The 19923-nt window shown below is 37.2% G+C and overlaps 2 protein-coding genes across 2 annotated transcripts in view; one reads left to right on the top strand and one right to left on the bottom strand.

Moving 5' to 3' along the window:
- LOC124111431 (cysteine--tRNA ligase, cytoplasmic-like) overlaps positions 1–19923 on the top strand; it is a 283163-nt gene that overhangs the window by 79699 nt on the left and 183541 nt on the right. The gene's annotated exons all lie outside the window — the stretch shown is intronic.
- Positions 1–19923, bottom strand: part of LOC124111433 — a 152602-nt gene that overhangs the window by 42161 nt on the left and 90518 nt on the right. The window contains exon 2 of the mRNA XM_046471135.2: positions 13127–13213. Within this exon, the coding sequence (XP_046327091.1) occupies positions 13127–13213 (87 nt within the window). The remainder of the gene's footprint in view (positions 1–13126; positions 13214–19923) is intronic.

Raw genomic sequence — 19923 nt, 5'->3', positions numbered from 1 at the left:
TGCGTAAAACGCGAGAATAGCGATGAGAAATATATTAATGGATCGCTGAAAATCAGTGATGACACCAGGTGTTCAAGAAAAGGGTAGCGCCGGGAGGAAATGATAAGGTGGACATTAAATGACATTACTGGTTGATGGTATTCTTGGACTGGTTCGGTGGCCATTATTGTACTGCAATGGAAGTCAGTTATGATGCTGATCTTGATGTTTAATAGGATCCAGTCTCCACACAAGTCTTACTCTGATCACCACAGCCTTACTGTACCTGTTCATAAAGAACTTGGGTACAATTTGGAGTTCTTTCCAAAGCATTATCCAACTACATTTTACTGCCATTCTTCACTGATTTGGGGCCCACATTTCATGAAATGACAAAATCTGCAATCCATTGAATTTCAACCCCAAGTTGTAGCGCACAAAGGTCATATGAGATGAGTTGAGGCGGCTATAATTGCTGTGTCTTGGAGGATAATGTAATTCCGAGGTTCAGTTTTATCCAGAGAGACATTAATGCAATCTTTAGGGTGTTGTAAATTACATAATCAATTTCATAAAAGCATTGGTTAGCATTAGTTATGCACTGTTTTGCCCCGTGCCATAACATTATTTTAATCTATATTCATTCATAGGATTTACTTTTGTTAGAAACTGCGAATGATTTTAATGAAAAACATAAAACATGTGTTTATTAAGCAATAAAACTTTACTTCATTTATTAGTTATTTTGTGAGTATAAATTTCATTGATTATAAACAGAGGAATAAAGTGATGTGATATCTTCGATGGTATCGGCAGCATCAACTTAACATTTAAATCGGCAAAGAACTGTCAAGCAATTCTTGATGTATATTTCGTAATGAGCAGTTTATCAGCATCAGCAGCAAGAGTCAGATTGGGTTACACATATTCAACTTCATAAGAAAATTCATGAGAGAGTGTTAGCATGTTTTTACACTGCTTTTCGCAATATTCCCGCAATATCATGGTAGGGGACACCAGAAATGGGCTTCACACTTTGAACCCTTGAGGGGATTCGACAAGCGACCACAAGGTTACCCCACTCATTACTGTGAAGAGAAGCCAAAGGTTACAAGTAGTGAAACTATTACTGTATTCGACGTAATAAGCGCCCAGGGCGCTCTCAAAATTAGAATACTATGCAAAAAATCAGAGTTAAAAGATCGTAGATTTCGTGGTTTATGCTGACTGCCTGAAATGTTTATATAAGACAGATATATTTTTCCAGGACTTAAATGCCCATAATTAAGGGTACATATAACACACGAGTGCGTATTATACACGAATAAATAAGTCTTGTGTACATTGATCAATCGGAAGGGGTGCTAATTGAGATTGTTCACTAGCCAATATATTAGCAAATATCGACGTGGGCGCTTATTAGAGCGGGGCGCTTATTACGTCGAATACGGTATGCCACATGTTATCAGTCTACGACGAGTCTAGTGAAAAGTATTCTGGGTGTCTTTGTCTTAGCACTGAGTTGATCTTTACTCCGGTACTTTGACCTAGACTTACGACAGTCGTACCCGTTTTGTACAATGGCACCCTGGTCTAGTAAGGTGAGTGAGTGAGTGAGTACTGTTTTATGCCACTTTTAGCAATATTCAAGCTATTGCACGGCAGGGGACACTAGAAATGGGCTTCACACATTGTACCCATGTGGGAAATCGAACCTGGGTCTTCAGCGTTAAGAGTGAACGCTTTAACCACTAAGCTACCCCACAGCCCCTAAGATCAGCTGATGGTCCGTGTACTGAGACTAAATCAAACTGATAATTATGAAAATTTTGGCACAGTCTGTATCTTTTTTTGCTACTTATTTAGTCAATATGAATGATATTTAGTAAACAACATTGAGGAAGTCATCAGTTACTTGGAAAAATAGGGTGATGAATTAGTCTTGTCGTTTCGCATTCACTCGTCATGCCGAAGGCGTGGGTTCGATTCTCTACATGGGTACAATGTGTGAAGTCCATTTTTGGTGTCCCTTGCTGGAAAAATCCTGGAATATTGCTGGAATATTGCTGGAATATCCTCACAGTAAACATGGCCACCAGGCAATACCATCTCTCAGTCACTGACACAGGATCCCCACACACAGCTTTCAACAGTGGCCGATCCAGCAAGTACCTTATGTCCAGTGAACAGGGAAAGTCAACACTTTCGGCCTGATGTCCTGACCTCTGACCTATGCCACCTCTCATTCGCTGGTATTCAACACTTACAGCAAACACGATAAACCATGTTTGTCATCCTGTCTGGAAATGACAGGGATTTCAAGGTACATACCGCATAAAAAAAATTAATACGCTGTCAAAGAGACAGCAAATCCTGCGTGAAAACAACTTTTATGCGCCTTTGCTCAAAGAAACTTTGCCAATAATCTCAGGCATTGGGTCCATAATGCAGTGCAGGAAGTGAGAGACTTGCCTTTACATCTTTTTGTAGATACGTCACCTCAGAATGTGCTTATGTTTGCCAGATTAAGCTTCATTAGGTTCTTTCTTACTGGCGCTTTGATGTCGCTGTGGCAACCCAGCTTATTAAGAAAATGGAGGTTTTAAGTGAGATAAGAGTAAAAGAGAGGTGCTACATCCAAGTTCTTAGACAGGTGACTCGACCTGAGATTAGTGGGTTGCTGTATTCCACGAGTGTAATTCTGGGTCAGATTTTAGTGTCAAGGGTCACTTTTTGATCATCGAAGGTCACGTTTTGATCACTGCTGTAGACCCCTTTTGTCTTTGCTTGATGTGCCCGAAATGCTACTTGCTACAAATTGGTTGTGATCCCTCTCTAGACAGTCTTTCAATTGTTCCGGAGAGAAAAAAACCCACTTCAAACGAATTGAAGGATCCATTACTGTTCCACTGAATCAAACTCTATGAAAGTAATCAAGTCAGTTTGTTGTTCTATGATTATAGTACCATCTTGATTTGGGGGATCATAACATTACGTATCTGTGATGGAGGATTGGGTCACTGTAGGTTCAGATGGAGTAGGTTTAGACTTTGGAAATACGTTTTTAATGTAATTGGCTCACATTCAAGATAAGTGCTTGCAGCGATATCTTGACAGCATTGAAATAGTGGAAATGTATGGGGCTACTCCTAAATATTTTTGCTCAGCATGCTTAAAGTAAATAAATGTCATGTCGTGTGATGTTTCTTTTCAAATTATGTGTTTATTTTATGCCAGATGTGCTCAGTTGTGGACTTGTCTGCTGTTCCCTTCCAAATGATCAATTTGAATTTAAACCAGATGGGAAGCCACACTCTGTCATTTTGAATGCATTATTTCAAATTTCTCGTTTTCACACTTTAAAAAGCTTGGATATCACGCATCACACGAACTTTATCAACATTGTCTTCTGCTCAGTCAATTCATCTTGTGAGCTACATACGACACTGGTGGCCATCTTGAAACGATTTACATGGAGAGCCAAGCAGTGTCACAAAAACAAACTGAGAATTTTATTCTTGGTGTCACTTATCATCTATTTACAAAAACAACGTTGACACATTGGGAGATATCGTGTGTCTCGCACTACAGCTGCATGCACTTCCAACCCCTTGTTTGGTTAGATCCCCAAAATAACTAATCTTTAATATGGTGCATTTTTCCTCACGGATTGAATCAATTCCTTTTGAACAGGCGTGCAATGTACTTATGACAAAATTTGTGTTAATTGTTAAAAAGATGACACAAATGTTTTTTCCATTGAATGTCAATTAGTATTTTACTTCTAGTTTCTGCTCAGTAATGTTCGTCATACCTTTTGTTTAAGGCAGGGGTGTGAAAAGTCAATGCTCAACTTGCGTGACACGTTACGTGAGATCACTGGACGAACAAAAATTCGGCTTCAGTTGTCCGCAGAAAACCTTAAAATTTGGCAGATCTTTACTCAATTTTGATGAAATTTGTAACAATTACTAAATATAGATTTAAAAAAGTGGCCATCCTGAATATGGCTGTTTTTTTCGATCTTAGTGTAACACAGTTGTTTTATCTTGGCCAAATTATGATTATTTTCTGTGGAAAAGGTTCGGTTTTTACATAGCCCTGTAAAAATTGGCACCATGATGACGTACCACATATTTTTTGGGGGTGGTCTTTTCTAAATTTTGGAGTCATGATTTTCTTTGCACTAATACACTTAATTCTTACTATTTGATATTGATAAGTGTTATTTTCGAATTTTCGTCTCATTTAATTCTGAATGTTTGTGGATTTGGTTTTTTTTAAACATCTAGCGGAGCAGCGATTAGTATTTAAAAAGAATAATATAATTACTCAGTGTGTATTTAGATTTCCTTAGCGAATTTATTGAAATTCAGTTTCATTTAATTCTAAAAGTTTATTGATATGTTATATTTTAAACATCTGGTGGAGAAGGGAGTAAGTATTTAAAAAAAATGTTGTAAATACTCTGTATTTAAATTTCCTTTGCGTCAAATACGGAGGAATTATGCATGATGTAAATCTCTGTAATTATTGAAGTCAAGTAATGGTGTTTCTGATACTACATTTTCATACAGGCTTGGAAGGCCTTGAATTTTAGGGTCTCACTGGAAAAGCCTTCATTTTTAGTGTCAACCTTGAAAATCACCAAAATAGCTTGAAAAGCCTTGAATTTGTACTCAATAAAAAATTATTTTTTAATAAAAGTAAAAAAATCATGGATTAAATGATTTTATTTGTTGGTTGATAAAATATAAAATCTTGATGGAGAATTTGTGTTCATACTGCTTTATAGGTCTAACAACTAATATATAGTAAGCTGGATTTTAAGAAATATTGACAGACTAAGGCTTATGACCCAACGAAAAAAAGCCTTGAAAATGACCATTGTTTGAAAAGCCTTAAAAAGGCCTTGAATCTGTATGAACCTTCTCATGAAGCAACCATTTGAGAAGCAGAATCTGAAAGGCTTGGCCAGCCCATGGACATGATGTTTAAATAATGTGTTTTACTAACAAAATACTGAACGTTTTAGTCAAGTAACCAACTTAGGAAATATTTATTGGTTTGAAGATTTCTGATGTGTTAAGCATTGCTCTGATTCTGTTTGACAGCCTTGCCCATTAATCTAATATACAGGATGTATGAACTATTGAAATACATTACCGGATCACATTTGCCCTGTGTGTAGACTTGGAGGTGACATCAGTTTAGGCTGTGTCCCTTCTTCACACGATCTCTAAACCGCTGCTCTAAATTGTGCTTAGTTGTCCAAGACATCCTTGTGACATTTTTTGACATTCATCCTCGACCGACCACCATCATCATTGAGATATCGGCCCAAAATTTGATTATATGACATCTTCATCAGCAGATAGGAAATTACCGACATGGCGATCTGTTCGCGGTTTTCCTCTGAGATTTGGATCGAGACTGATGACTTCTCTTTCTCTAATGAATATCATTTAAGGAACGGAAGGCAAATTCTTCAGATCCTGTAAATGTGACTATAATCCATTGTCTCCCATGTATTAATTTATGTGTCACAAAATTCTTTGAAAAGTTGACAGATTATAATTACAAAGGCTGAAGGGGGGGCAACATGAGCCGGCTTTAGTCGACCTAATGTAGCAACTTCAAGCTGACTTCCTTTCTAATGGATACATATGGTGGGCATATGAATTACAATAGGAAATACAATATGACAGTAGGGTGGCCTCGGTACAATGCAAATGATTTGTAATCAATGACAGCTGTCAATCAAACGTTTCACTTGTTCGCTGGGTTCATTCAGATGGTAATGTTGTTCCTCTAGCCAAACGTTGCCACGCTAATTTAATTAATCAGATTCATATACTACTCAAAATGTGTTAAGGATCACACATTTTTTACTTAAGATGACTATGTTGGTCCTTAGCAAATGTTGAGTAGCATGTGTCATTGTAGTTGGTCTCACTGCATCTTGCCGATATTTTTCTAAAAATTAAGTTTGTGCAAAACTATTACATCTTATAAAGGCCCAAACAAGGGATATTTTTGTAAAATATTTGATACAGGTGGTATGAAGGGTTAAACGAGACATTACACGGCATAAAATATACCAAGGAATATTTAGTTCTGGATATTTCATTGATCATTCTCAGAATTGAACCCAAATGTATTTTGAGCGCTTTGAAACATGGCTTAAAGATCTTTTGTGTTGTATTATTCATCAAAATATATTCATGTCTAATGCACATTCTAGTTGTGTCTTTGATCTGTAAATTAGCTATGTGAGAGGGTCAAAATAAACAACACTGGTACATGGTTCAACCTCTGTAGAATTATTCACCTTCTGAACAGACAGTTCATGATCATGAGGCTTGAAACAGTATTGCAGAGAAAGATTATGCCCCATCACCATTGATAGAACATAATTGTTTTGTCTTGGCAAATAGCAATGCACACTTCCCAAAGTCTGCGTACAGTGCACCATGACCTAATTTAACCTTTTCTCCAATTTTAGGCCCTTTGTGAAAAAGTAGCACTGTTTGCTGAACAGTTATCGGCAAGTTGACTATTTCCAACCCTTTCAATTTGGTCCCTCATCTGTCCTTCTCATTTCCGTCATAATTGATTTGTTTGTTCTTCAAGACATGGGTGTGTGATGCTCTTCGATTTAATCTTTAACTGATGAAAAAACCTAGTCGGGTGGGGAAGAGGGAAGAGATAATGAAGCGTATTCGCCAATGTCACAGTTTTCTTTGTTTATCACAAGGCGGCCATTTTTACGCCCAAGGGAAACGACTCCCACCTTCCAGTTCTTCGTTTTCAAATTACGCCCTGTTCCTCGACCCCTGCTACCTTTTAATTAATGAATTTAATTGACCTTTAATTAACATGTCTCTGGTAAGGTTTCATGAAGATTGAATGTCATGGGCAATAAATTCTATTTTCCTGATGACTACTTCTAAATTTCGGAAGTGGTGATGTTTTCCTAATGAATATTTTAAAATGAATACATTCACCCTTAGAAATTTCAACTGTCAATTTCGCCACTCTGGCAACTATTTGTCTCGCAAGTTCCTGTGACCCGAGTTGCAGAGCAGGGACAAAAGTCCACACCTTTCAATCCTAAATTTATGTCAACTCTTTGTAATGACAAGTTCCGGACTCAAATATCTGAAGTAGTAATTTTGGCGAATTAAGAGGTGTCAAAACTGGAAGATGGCTGCGATTAGTTGTGGAACAATCAGTATTTCCTGGAGCTGTCCCCCTGGGCCTCTACCAGAGCAAGATGGCGTTGGACTCTGATTGAATAAAATGGTTCAGTTTCAGATACTTGGAGCCACAGTTTCAGATAAAATAGTTGGGGTAATCGTCCACTAGGGTTAAGGTATTGTGAAGAATTTGATACATTACATTACGAGATACACTATCGGGAATGTGTATCGGTGAAACTATTGCGTAGGGTCAATCAGCCAAGCTAATAACCATGTGAGTCATGTTTTTAAGTACCTTCAGTGCCATTGAAATTTAAAGTGTACCATTTAAGAAATGTTTAACACTTGATAAGGGAGTTCACATTTCACCTCCTAAATTCCAATAAATCAAGTTTGGAGATTCACTTGTTTGTGATAAATTTTAACAAATGACAGGTACATGACATTTAACTGAAAGTTTGAAGTTCATGTTTGATTTAAGACAGACTTTTGAAATCTATTTAATTTGATTTTGTTGTTATTGTAATTTAACTGGCAATCAATACGTTTCACAGCAGGCGTTTCCTGGAAAGAATCTGTCAACTTCTTTTACCGCAAACACGGAATATACTATACGACATCCTCTAAACAAACACTAAATCAAGTTGAAGTATCTTCAAATTGCAGATTGAAAGAAAATGTTTTATTCCCTTTTAAATTCAGAGAAAAGTTTAATGCTTTATAGGACATGGGACCAGAATCTTTTGTTCACAAACAACTCAAGTAACATAATTCCTGCCTCCAAACTCAGTGAGTGTTTGTGTAATATCCTGCTTTTATTACTATTTCAATAAGAGGGAATATCTCCCCACCCATCTCCTTAGTGTATAAGACAGGACTGAATTAAAACAGTCGTAATCAATACAACTGTGAGGAATAAGGACAGACATTACCTATAAGTGCTCAATTCAGGAGAACAAGCATATAAGAAAATAACAGACGATAATATGGATCGTATCAGGTATGGAACCAGAACCAGTATAAAGGTTATAGGAGTTGTGTGTATTGAGGGCTTTTGCACTGACTGAACTCAGTTGTATCAATAATTGAGACAATAGGTCTTATTGACTAGAAACCCATGCAATAGGTCTGTTTACTGCTAGTTGTCATCTTGTCTGGACAGACGTCTGAAGCAGGTATCATTGAATTGATACAAACTTAATCATTTGCAGCATTATTAGACTGACTTTAAAGAATCTGTCAAAGCTTAGTTGTTATTTATAAGTAACTATTTTTATATTTTATGATTTAGACAAAATGGAGTTTGAACAACAGTTAGAAAAAGACTGGAACAGAATTTAAGTCTTAAAACTATGTACATTGTAGATATAGCATGATTAATAATGATAAAACTAGTTCAAAAGTAGGTTGGACATTTTTGCAAATAAACTCATTCGATTGCTGTTTTAAATGTTCCATGTTTGAAATGATATGGGAATAAAATATGAATCGATGTTGGAATAAATATTAATCGATACAGGTAAATGGAATCGAATCGTCTGAGAATATTCTCGATGCACCGTTGTATTGGGGAATTGTGACATCCCTGCTTTCAAGCAAATAACTTGATTGAAGATAAATAATACTGCTTAATAGCAAAAAACAAATTTACCAATGCCAGAAGATTCATATTTACCAATGCCAACACCCCTTTGACAATTGTTCTAATTCTGTCTTGGAGTGCTGGTATGGATATCTGATGAGGTCTGGGGGACATAACTGCTTAGTACTGCTCTCCTCACCACTTATTCCATAGAAATGATGACTTTTAATATGACTTTGGATAAATCTGGGTAAATTGACTATCTTATCAGACAAATATTGACAGCTGGTGGGGAAATAGCATCTATTAGAAGCCTCATCTTGCACCAAGTTTACTTACATATAGAAAGGATGCATTATGGGAGTGAGAGACGGATTCGCGATATGACAAAGATGATCACAGCGCTATCCATTTACAGTCTTCCTTGCATATTGACTAGTTCTATTTAGTCTACATTAAATATTGATGAATTCATTGCAGCTTTGAGAAGGCAACCCTAGTTATAAAGTTTGAAACTTTAGTAATCAGTACTTTATCTGTTCACAAAGTGTTGCAAAGAACGGGTTGATCAGAATGTTTGAAGTTTTCTGAAAAATGGGTAGTTTTTTAGCATGGAAATGAATGGGAAAGGATTGTTATGAACATTGTGGGAATAAGCGTTGCAAAGAACTGGATGATCAGAATGTTTCACTTTTTCTAAATATTTCGTAGTTTTTTAACTTTGGAGTGAAAAGGAAGGGACTGTTATTGAACACTTTGGGGGTGTATGTATGCAGGTCACAGTCTGGAATGATCACTGGTTGAACATTATACCAACCTAGTGCAGGTGATGTAAAATTTGTGAGATGAACTCCACTTTCTTTAGATCTCATTGTTAAACATTGTAATGCATGAATTGACTGAACAGAGCAATAAACTTTCAATTTTCATCAAGATCGCTTTTATTTATGGAACAGCGTTAGAGACTTGTGATCTGTCTGGATGTGTCTGACTGGGGGAATTTAGTCGAGTCGAGAGAAAGAGGCAGACATGGCTTTCAACAGTTGACTAGACAGCCAGAAAGCACAACTTATACGGCAGGTTGAATTCTAAGTACCATGGTTTAATTGACCAAAGGTTCTACAACCGATTTTTTTTTGTGTGTGTGAAGGACTTTAAATCAAGCTTATATGCCTGTCAAAAGACCCTCCCCCCTAATGCAAGGATACAGGACACTGAGACGCCAGTCTTATCAGGATTTCGACGGTATTGTTAACTGGGGATAATTTTCACCTTTGTGCCAATTTTAAGCTCAGAATTCACACAGTTACCTGCATAGCTGTTATGGAATCGACAGGTATATCTCACGGAAAGATTTTATCGGGAGAAAAAAGTTTTTGTGGATATTGAATTCTGTAAAAGAATGGTATTAAATCATTTCCGCTTGAGTAGTTTCATTGTTTGTTGGAGATGTAATCAGTCTCCATATATCGAGTTACAACAGCATTGTGAGAACATGTCAAGAAGTTTCAGATCCTCTTGTTGATAAATGTATTTCAAATCAACTTTGCAAAAATTTGAAGTTCTTGTAAATAATTGCTACTCCACTCTTGAAAGTTTAACTTTCAAAATATTCTTCATTGGTCCGTGGCATGCCTCTCAAATGATTAGGCATTGAAAATACTGTTCTTTCACCAAATGAATCTGTCTACCACATAAAACATACTTCTTGCCATGGAAGACTCTCTCATCATAAAATCAGCACTTAATGAACAGAATTGCTTTTGACTTGTACAGTTTGCGTTATTACAGACCTCGACCATATTCTGACTGAAGGACATAATTGCGCCATATTGAGAAATTCTTTTTCTCAAGTATTTGATTCATGCATTGGGCGAGTTGATCCCGTCATCTGTTGAGTTCAATCCCTGAGGTGCCACCCCACTTTGTCTCCAGTCTTGTATTTAGAATAATCAGCCATGCGTCCACGGATGATATCAAAAAGTGACATGAGTGCAAAAAGCCCTGTATGATTAAGTGATTACGAGCACACTGCATTATATAGGTTTCTATTGGCTTGAATTTCTCACTTGACTGTTCAGCAATGCGTAATTTGAAATACGATTTAAACTGCCTAGACTGTGACTGATTAGAGGGGGTTCGGTTGTGAGACAGTGTATTGCTGATGTAGTTAGTCGACGCCATCTTTATGCTTATCATTGGCATTGCCGTTCATTCACGATGTTGAAATTAATGTTTTCATCTCTTGACAAAGGTAGCCCAAATAAGCTGGTAATTGTCTTTATAGTCATACAGTTCAGCGGAAACATCGTAGTTAATATGCTCGACGTGACATGTATATGAAGCCATCATGGCAGAGTGATTACTGTTGCACTTCGTGGTTCATGTTCTTCGCTCCTGTCAGAAGAGTGGCAGTCGTCTAAGGCTCCGCAAGTCGCTGTGCAGATGCAGAGTTGTTTCCCTTAAGCACGCCAGAGACCTGCATTACTTCGGGCTTTCCTCCCACATTAGGCTGACACGCCATGGAACATAGGAACGCGATAGCGTGTATAGGATAATATATTCGTATAGAAAAAGTGTGATTTTTTCTCTCTATGAATATATTATGCTGTACACGCTATCATCGAGTTCCTGTGAGCTGGAACCCTGTTAACAGTGCATTGTATCGAATTAGCTCACTTACTACTGTGGAGAGGGGTGAGTGGGGTGGCCCAGTGGTTAAAGTGTTCGCACTTTACGTGTGAAGTTTGATTCCACATGGGTACAATATGTGAAGCCATTTCTGGTGTTCCTGCTGTGATATGGTGGAATATTGCTAAAAGCAGCGTGTAACCACACTCACTCATTACCGTGAAGAGAATACACGAAAACGTGAAGTGGAAATATGCCACATGTTATCAGTCTGGGACTTTAGCCACAAGTTTAGTGAAAAGTTTTCTGGTATAGTACAATTAGCTGATGGTCCATATATTGAGACTAAAACAAACTGAAAATAATGCAAACGTTTTTGGCACAGCCTGCATCATTGTTCACTTTTTAGTTAGTCAATATTAATGATAATTAGTAAACAATATTGAGGAAATCATCAGTAACTTGGAAAAATGGGGTGATGGATTAGTCTAGTGGTTTGGCGCTTACTCATAATGCTGAAGGCCTGAGTTTGATTCTCTACATGGGAACAATATGTGAAGTCCATTTTTGGTGTCCCCAGCTGTGATATTGCTGGAATATTGCTACAAATGGTGTAAAACCATCCTCACTACTAAAAGAAACAATCTGTTTGATGTATTAAAAATAATTAGTAAGTTTCCTCTTCATTTTAAATGGTTATGCTCCAAAATACTCGCCAATGTTTGTTAAACATTATTGATGGCCAAGCCAGGAAATACCCTTATGATATAGGCCTGTTCCAGCTTAATGTGTGGTACTGTACAAACGGTAACATATGTATTTCCACGTGTGAAGCACTCGTTACTGTTACTCTCCCTTGATAATCCATTATAGTCAATGATCAGATCACAAGAGTTCCTTTGAAGTGTCTGTGAAAAACAGCGTTTATATCACCGGACAACATGTCCCATGGTGTAAACGTTATTTTTGATTTTACTTGTTTGAAGTAGACATTGGACGATAAATCTGACTTTTGATTCATCCCCTCGTGGCCTCAACTTAAACCATCTCGTCTGTGCTACTGGTGATTGCTTTACGGTCATTGAAAATATTCCACATTTAACTCATTGGCCATTGTTAATACTGCTTTTACTGGGAGACAGTTTTACATACGGGAATTTAAGGGGCTGAGACCTAAAAGAGAATTTCAGTAAAATGATAACACATCTAATGTTGTAATTCAATTTAGGTTACATGAGGTAAATTGGGCATATATTTTATTAGAACAATTTTGACATAAATGTATAAAGAAAAATGCATGAGAACTCATATTGAGACCCTAGATCTGTGTACAGACCTTGGAAAATTCATAAATATTATGAATAGAAAAATGTCGTAAATCATGCACTGCAATTGTTCAGTGGTGAAACTACTTCCAATGTTTATTGGGGGGCACGGGTGACCCAGTCGTCTGAAGCGCCGCGATTCGCTGTGCAGAGTTGCGTCCCTTGGGCACGCCAGAAACCTATGATTGTGGGTTCGAATCCCGGTTTGCCCCGATTATGTTTCTAGGTTTGTCAGCACCATACCCGTGCTCGTGGGTTTCACCGAAGTGGTAAACGTCTGAGACCTGCATCACTTGGGGCCTTTCCTCCCACATTAAGCTGACACGCCATGATATAACTGGAATACTGTTAAAGGCGGCACAAAACCCAACTCACTCACTCCAATGTTTATTGACAGTGATACTTACTTTTACAAATGTGATTCATTTTAATATATCCTGCTTGCATTGCCTCCACTGGTGTTCTTGGGGGCCGATACCACAAGCCATATTTTACTGCAAAAGAAGAAAAACAACGTTATCAAAATGATTCAAAAGAACTACACATTGGTTAACTGTGATCATAATAAATTAGGCACCAAAGGAAACTGTGCATGTAATAATATTATGATTTGATAAAAAATATAAGAAATATATAAGTAAGTATATTAAGTAAGTCCATGTTATATGCCTATAAAACAAGGGGGAATAACTCTCCAGCTTGATAATGGTGTAAGAATTATAACGAATCGGCACTTGGCACTATTCTTGTTTCATACAGTCAGGAAAGTCGGCACTATTCATGTTTCACAATTTGTCAGGAAAGTCAGGACTGTTCAAGTTTGAGACCATTCAGGAAAGTTGGCACTATTTATGTTTCACATCTCCTCAGGAAAGTCGGCACTATTCATGTTTTACACAGTCAGGAAAGTCAGCACTATTCATGTTTCACAGTCAGGAAAGTTGGCACTATTCATGTTTCACACATTCAGGAAAGTCAGCAGTATTCATGTTTCACACATTCAGGAAGTTGGCACTATTTATGTTTCACACCTCATCAGGAAAGTTGGCACTATTCATATTTCACACATTTAGGAAAGTTGGCACTATTCATGTTTCACACCTCGTCAGGAAAGTTGGCACTATTTATGTTTCACACCTCATCAGGAAAGTTGGCATTATTCATGTTTCACACCTCATCAGGAAAGTCGGCACTATTCATGTTTCATATAGTCAGGAAAGTTGGCACTATTCATGTTTCACACCTCGTCAGGAAATTTGGCACTATTTATATTTCACATCTCGTCAGGAAAGTCAGCACTATTCATGTTTCACACAGTCAGGAAAGTCAGCACTATTCATGTTTCACACACAGTCAGGAAAGTCGGCACTATTCATGTTTCACGCCTCATCAGGAAAGTTGGCACTATTTATGTTTCACACAGTCAGGAAAATAGGCACTATTCATGTTTCACACCTCATCAGGAAAGTGTGAAATTCCTGTTTGTCCTGATCTCAGTGGGATGGATAAGATCAAACTGGTTTTTATATTTCCTGATGCAACTCACAACAAAAGGCCACAAGTGGGCTGGATGAGCCAGTCAGGATACATTTCAGAAAGGAATGCATAGACATGTGCCTAAATGTACTTTTACGCACGCTGAGATGAAATCCAATCATGCACATTTCACTGCTAATATCACAAATTCTATGGTGAATGATATATCCATATCGCCATTGAAAAGTAGACAAAGAAATCTACACTAATCTTTGAGAGAATTATTTATTCTGGGCGGGCATGGGATATGGAGGAGGCAGGATACGAGTTAAACCTTGGTGATCAATTGTGCCACATTGTATACTGTGTAAACATCCCATCCATGTGCAATACAAGTTTTATACAATGCTCCCAGCTGTCTGCAGTGGAAGGTCCCACCTTGTAAACAGTATTCCATTTTTCTTTACCAAATGAATTCCTTTTTTAATATCAAAACTAATCTTGAATTAAAAAGTTAATGTTTGCTTCGTATTCAGTATGCTTTCACTCTTTCGATTCTTTTTTAAAATTCTGTACATGTCTTTGGAATAGATGAAGAAAACACTTTATGAAATTGGAAATTTGATATTGAGTCTTGTGACTTAATCTTGTTTAATATTGGCATGCTACATGGATTGAGTGAATAGACATCACCGTATGATGGTAAATGAGCTGTGTGATAGTAATAAAAGTCCTGTAATAGCTTGTACATTTTTTTAAATTGAAAATTTATCTGAAATGTTACTCTTAGTCTGTCTTAAGATGAAAGAATTCCTATTTTTTGTCTTAAAATTCTCTAGAGGGAAAGTGAAGTGCTGATAAATCGGAAACTTGTCAGTGTACTTACATAAGAAAAATGTCAATAGTGGTAGGACACAGAAATGCTCCCGTGAAGATCCGGGATAGAGTAGGTCTTCAGCAACCCATGCTTGCCATAAAAGGCAACTATGCTTGTCGTAAGAGGTGACTAACTTGATCAGGAGGTCAGACTCACTGACTTGGGTGATGCATGTCATCGTATCCCAATTGCGTTGATCGATGCTCATGATGTCAATCACTGGATTGTCTTGTCCAGACACGATTATGTACAGACAGCAGTCATATAGCTGGAATATTGCTGAATGCGGCGTTAAACAACAAACAAACATATAGGATGACAACCTCTTGGAGGTAAAATTTTCAGTTCTTTTATGATGTTTGTTAGTGACCATTCCAGTCACGATATTCCAGCGATATCATGGAAGCCTTTAAATAATCCAGTCTGGGTCAGACAAACCGGTGATTGATATTATGAACACTGTTCCATTCTGTCGGGGTACATTCGCAGGCAATCAACCAAGTCACTGATGAAAGCACCGAGATAAGAAGGAAGTCACAAGTTCGTTTTTTTTCAAGACCTGTTGTTCTCATAGTCATAGTTTTAACCACAGAATCATCAATGGCTTATTACAAGCTCAAACACTGGTACTTGATCCAGCTTGCTACCGGATGTGTTGCAGGGCAAAGCAAGTATTGTATGACATTTGATTACAGTAATTTGTATCTATGTACATTTGACGTATACACCACAGGAAGTGATCCCAATTTGTTTGGAACTAGGTAAAAGCTCAGACTGAGAAAATGTTGTTTTAATCTTTCATAAATGCATCATTTATTCAGAGGTACACTTTACCAAAATTAGATTTCCTATGGTTGAAATACCATCAGTGACATTCTTTATGACCCTACCAGTGATTTAACACTTTTCTTATTGTGGTATTCAGCAATCAAAATTAAATCAAAGTTACCTCCCTTTGATGTACAGATGGTTCCTCAGTGCAAAATGTTGTAGCACAATTTGTTTAATGTGTTTTGTAATAAAATGTCATGGCGGAAAAGTTTTATGAATGAAGTAAGCATTCTCAAAGTAAGAACGCAAACATTGTACTGGTTTAATGCATTGGGTTAGATGAGTAAAGAAGAACGCCTAAAGTACAATGTTATGTATCGTCCTCCTGCATTGCCGTTAATTCAACTGACATTTTATAGTCCTTCCTCCCTGCGTTTCATGTATATTGATATGTCTGATGACAGTCTGACATGCATGCCCTGGTATGATGGTGGCAGAGAAGGTCGTCTCCCACACACGTATATAGTTAAGCATTGCGCTTCTTGTTCTTACTGATAATGGAGGGACCGTGACTGAATTGCCGCCTGCCTGTTATGAAGTAATATTATTAGTCAAGCAGTTATCCTTCACATATCTTTCCTGGTTATCCTTTAATGTATTTGCAACTGTCTTGCATAGTATTTTTTCTACTGGTTGCTGTGATGCAGCTGCCAAATTGCTGAACTGCAGTGTTAAACAACACATATTTAAATTTTAATTTAAATTTAAATTTTAACAATGATTTTAATTTTAATGTTAGCAATCATTTTAATTTTAATTTTAATTTTAGCAATCATGCACCACTTGAATGTTTTTGAAGTAAAGATGATGCTTCTAATGACAATTTATTAATTCCAAATTGAAAACACTTAATTTCTTTCCTAATGTTTTCCTGGAACCTCATCTTTTCTTCTTCTTTTTTTTTTATGTTTCAGCTGCATATTGTACATCATTAAACTATTTGCTAGTGATCTTGGTTACAGCAGGAAAGTAGTACCATAGAAGAACCAGGAAAATTTATGTACAAATTTGTAAAAAATATCACTTAAATGGATGGATTGGGCCTTTGTGAATATATTGGAGTTCACTTATTCGTATATAAGATGGATTTATTATTTTAGCAATTTGTTTATTGTGTTACACCTTAAACATGCAGGAACAGCCCATAAGAGCTTTCATTTACTCAGCAGACTGTGTCTGAGTGGGGTATTCATGTTAAAACTGCAACATAGTATCTCAATAGGCTAGCACTATAAAACCAGCAATAGTCCTGACTAGAACAAGCAACAACGCATACGCGTGCGTGCATGCACATCGCTATATAAGTGCAATAATCTTGAACGCGCCGTTAAATCCCATTTCTCCTCTACTCAACATACAAGTGGTGAAATTTTATTTTTTTTAACTATCCCTTTTTTTCTTTTGAATATCATGGTTCTTGGCCATGAGGTCTTTGATGCCAAATAATGGAGTACATTTAACATGTTATATTCAAGTATAACAAAAGTATCTACTTTCAGTGTCTACTTCATGGACTGCCTCCGTGGTCTAGTGGTAGAGCATCCGCCTGGTGAGCGGAAGGTCCGGGGTTCAATCCCCGGCTGCGTCATACAAAAATAGGTTAAAAAATGGTACTTCTTGTCACCCAGTCTGGTGCTCGGCATTAAGAGACTAAAACGTGGACTGGTCGGCTCGGAGTCAGTATACTGTGTCTGAGTGGGGTATTCATGTGAAACTGTGGCATGGTATCTCAGTGGGCTAGCACTTTTTATATTGGCATCAATCCGGACTAGTACAAGCAGCCACATACACACACGTGCATGCTCGTTGCTATATAAGCGCAATATTCTTAGACGCGACATAAACCCCATTTCACCTCTCCTCTTCTTCACATCCACCACTTGTATGCCACCTAACTCAACAACTGCAAATGGAACTTGCCTAGGGTGATCTAGAATCTTAATCAGTTCATTAAGGTATAATCTTTCTGCACAGTACTTCTGTCTCTACTACCAGCATGGGGGATACATGAATATTTAAACATATTTCCTGCTGTCTCTTGATACCTAGAGAGCCATCAAGGTCAGTTAGTCTCTCTGAGGAATTCTCACTTTATCATTTTGTCGTCAACTCCCCGTTAGGACCAAATAATTATTTCTGACAGATTTCAGGACAGACAAATTCTCAAACGCTTGATTACCCTGGCTGTTCATAGTCGTGGTAGCGCAATTAATACAAGAATTATACAACTTCAATGAGGATGTGTTCTTTAGACGTTCACACCTTTGAACACATGTCAAATCAAATATTTTTTTCCAGTCATTGCATGTTGTAAAAAAAAATCAGCTTTATGACGAAAATCACCAGTTTTGCCACCAGGATGTTTTCATATTGAAATTTGGGCCAATCTTAGTAAACTTCCGAAAGGCGTTCAAGAAATTTATTCAGCCATATATCAAATGATGAAAAAGGTATTCATTCACACTCATTCTTCTATTCAGGGTGTATTCGTTTCTCATTATCGTTAATTACGAAATGCTGTCGGAGATGGCAAAATCAAGCAGATTTATTTCTTTTTGCGGACTGAAGCATAAGGAATTAGCATGTTGAACAATAGGAGAAATATTGAATCCGAATTTATAGCTCTTTCAGAGAATTACAGCAATTTCAGATGTCTTTTTTCCGTCTGTTCGCGTCTTTGTTGCACTTTAATATGTCTGTGTTGGAAATGCCATGATTACGTTGTCCTTTGACACGGCCAATCACAGTTGCCGATACAAGCCTCCTTTCAACTTGTTACTTTCCCGTTTCTAACTGGCCGTATTGTAATGGTAATGCACCATGGCGCGATGCACTTGGAGGAATATTTAGATATGGTCTTAATGCTGTTGAATCATCGCTGTCTGCACACCTGGATTTCCCACAGTTCTCTCGGCTTAATATACCATACTTGTGATTGGACAATGAGTCAACACCTTATACAATTTCAGCCAATGTCTACTTGTGAAACAGGAGCCTATTATATCATCATCCCAGCCTCAATACTGGAGCAAGCATGACCTACCTGGGCGTTTATTCTCTGTCTGGGAACTTGGATGATTAAAGGATACTTTCATAGTATGTAAAAAGACATGTCAGGAATCTCTTTGCAGAAATTAATGTTTACCTGTATGTGGTATTGTTCTGATGTTGAAGTATATTGTATTTGAGGAAAGGTATTTCAGTAAAGCCAGGCAAATTAATTGTGACTACATTTTTGGGTTTTTAAATATTTTCATAAAAGGTGTAAAAACTAGGATAAGTGGGTAGTTGACTTGTTTGGGGTATCATAGCAACCATGACATGAACATAACAGTTTTTTGTTATTTCTGTCAAGTCCTGCTTGACAATGGTGTCAGGATTTATACGAAAAGGTGGCTCTGTAGTGTATTAAATAAGTTGTTAACAACAAAATTTTGTCTACTTTGTCATCGGTACTTCTAAATGGCCTATCAAACACATAAAATTGAATAGTTTAAGTAAATACATCTAATTTTTCTGATATAAAATTGCAACTGAGATCAGTCGTTGATACCTAGTTTTCATTAATTGGAAATTCAAATTTTGAAATCTTACCTACTTATTAAATATTATGTTATTTAATAATCACATGTAATGTAGATAAAAGCGCCACTGATGAATCGCTGTCGAGTGTTGATGATACCATATGTGCGTGAATGGAGAAGCATATCCTGCCCCACGGTGGCACCCGTCACGTACGATAAATTTGCAAGATTTCTTTATCCTACATATGCAGACATTTTCTCAAAATGACCATAACCCAACATTTGTTGAAAGAAAGTTTCCGACATAGTGTCTATTAAATTATGAATAAGTAGATCACAAACTAAAACTTAAATATAAAGTCTTATTGGAGAGAAAGTCCAACTTGCGTTAGCTTAAATTTCTACCGCTCGGCTGCAAAGAAAAAGATTTAGTAAAATAAGGTATCATACTATGTGTTCTATATAATTTGATAATAAGTGGCCAATGCTTTAAAAC

Source organism: Haliotis rufescens, unplaced genomic scaffold (assembly GCF_023055435.1).
Source record: "Haliotis rufescens isolate VD_foot unplaced genomic scaffold, xgHalRufe1.0.p SCAF_6, whole genome shotgun sequence".
NCBI lineage: Eukaryota > Metazoa > Mollusca > Gastropoda > Lepetellida > Haliotidae > Haliotis > Haliotis rufescens.
Note: the sequence above shows the minus strand (reverse complement) of the source record. Positions and strands in the feature narration are given on the sequence as shown.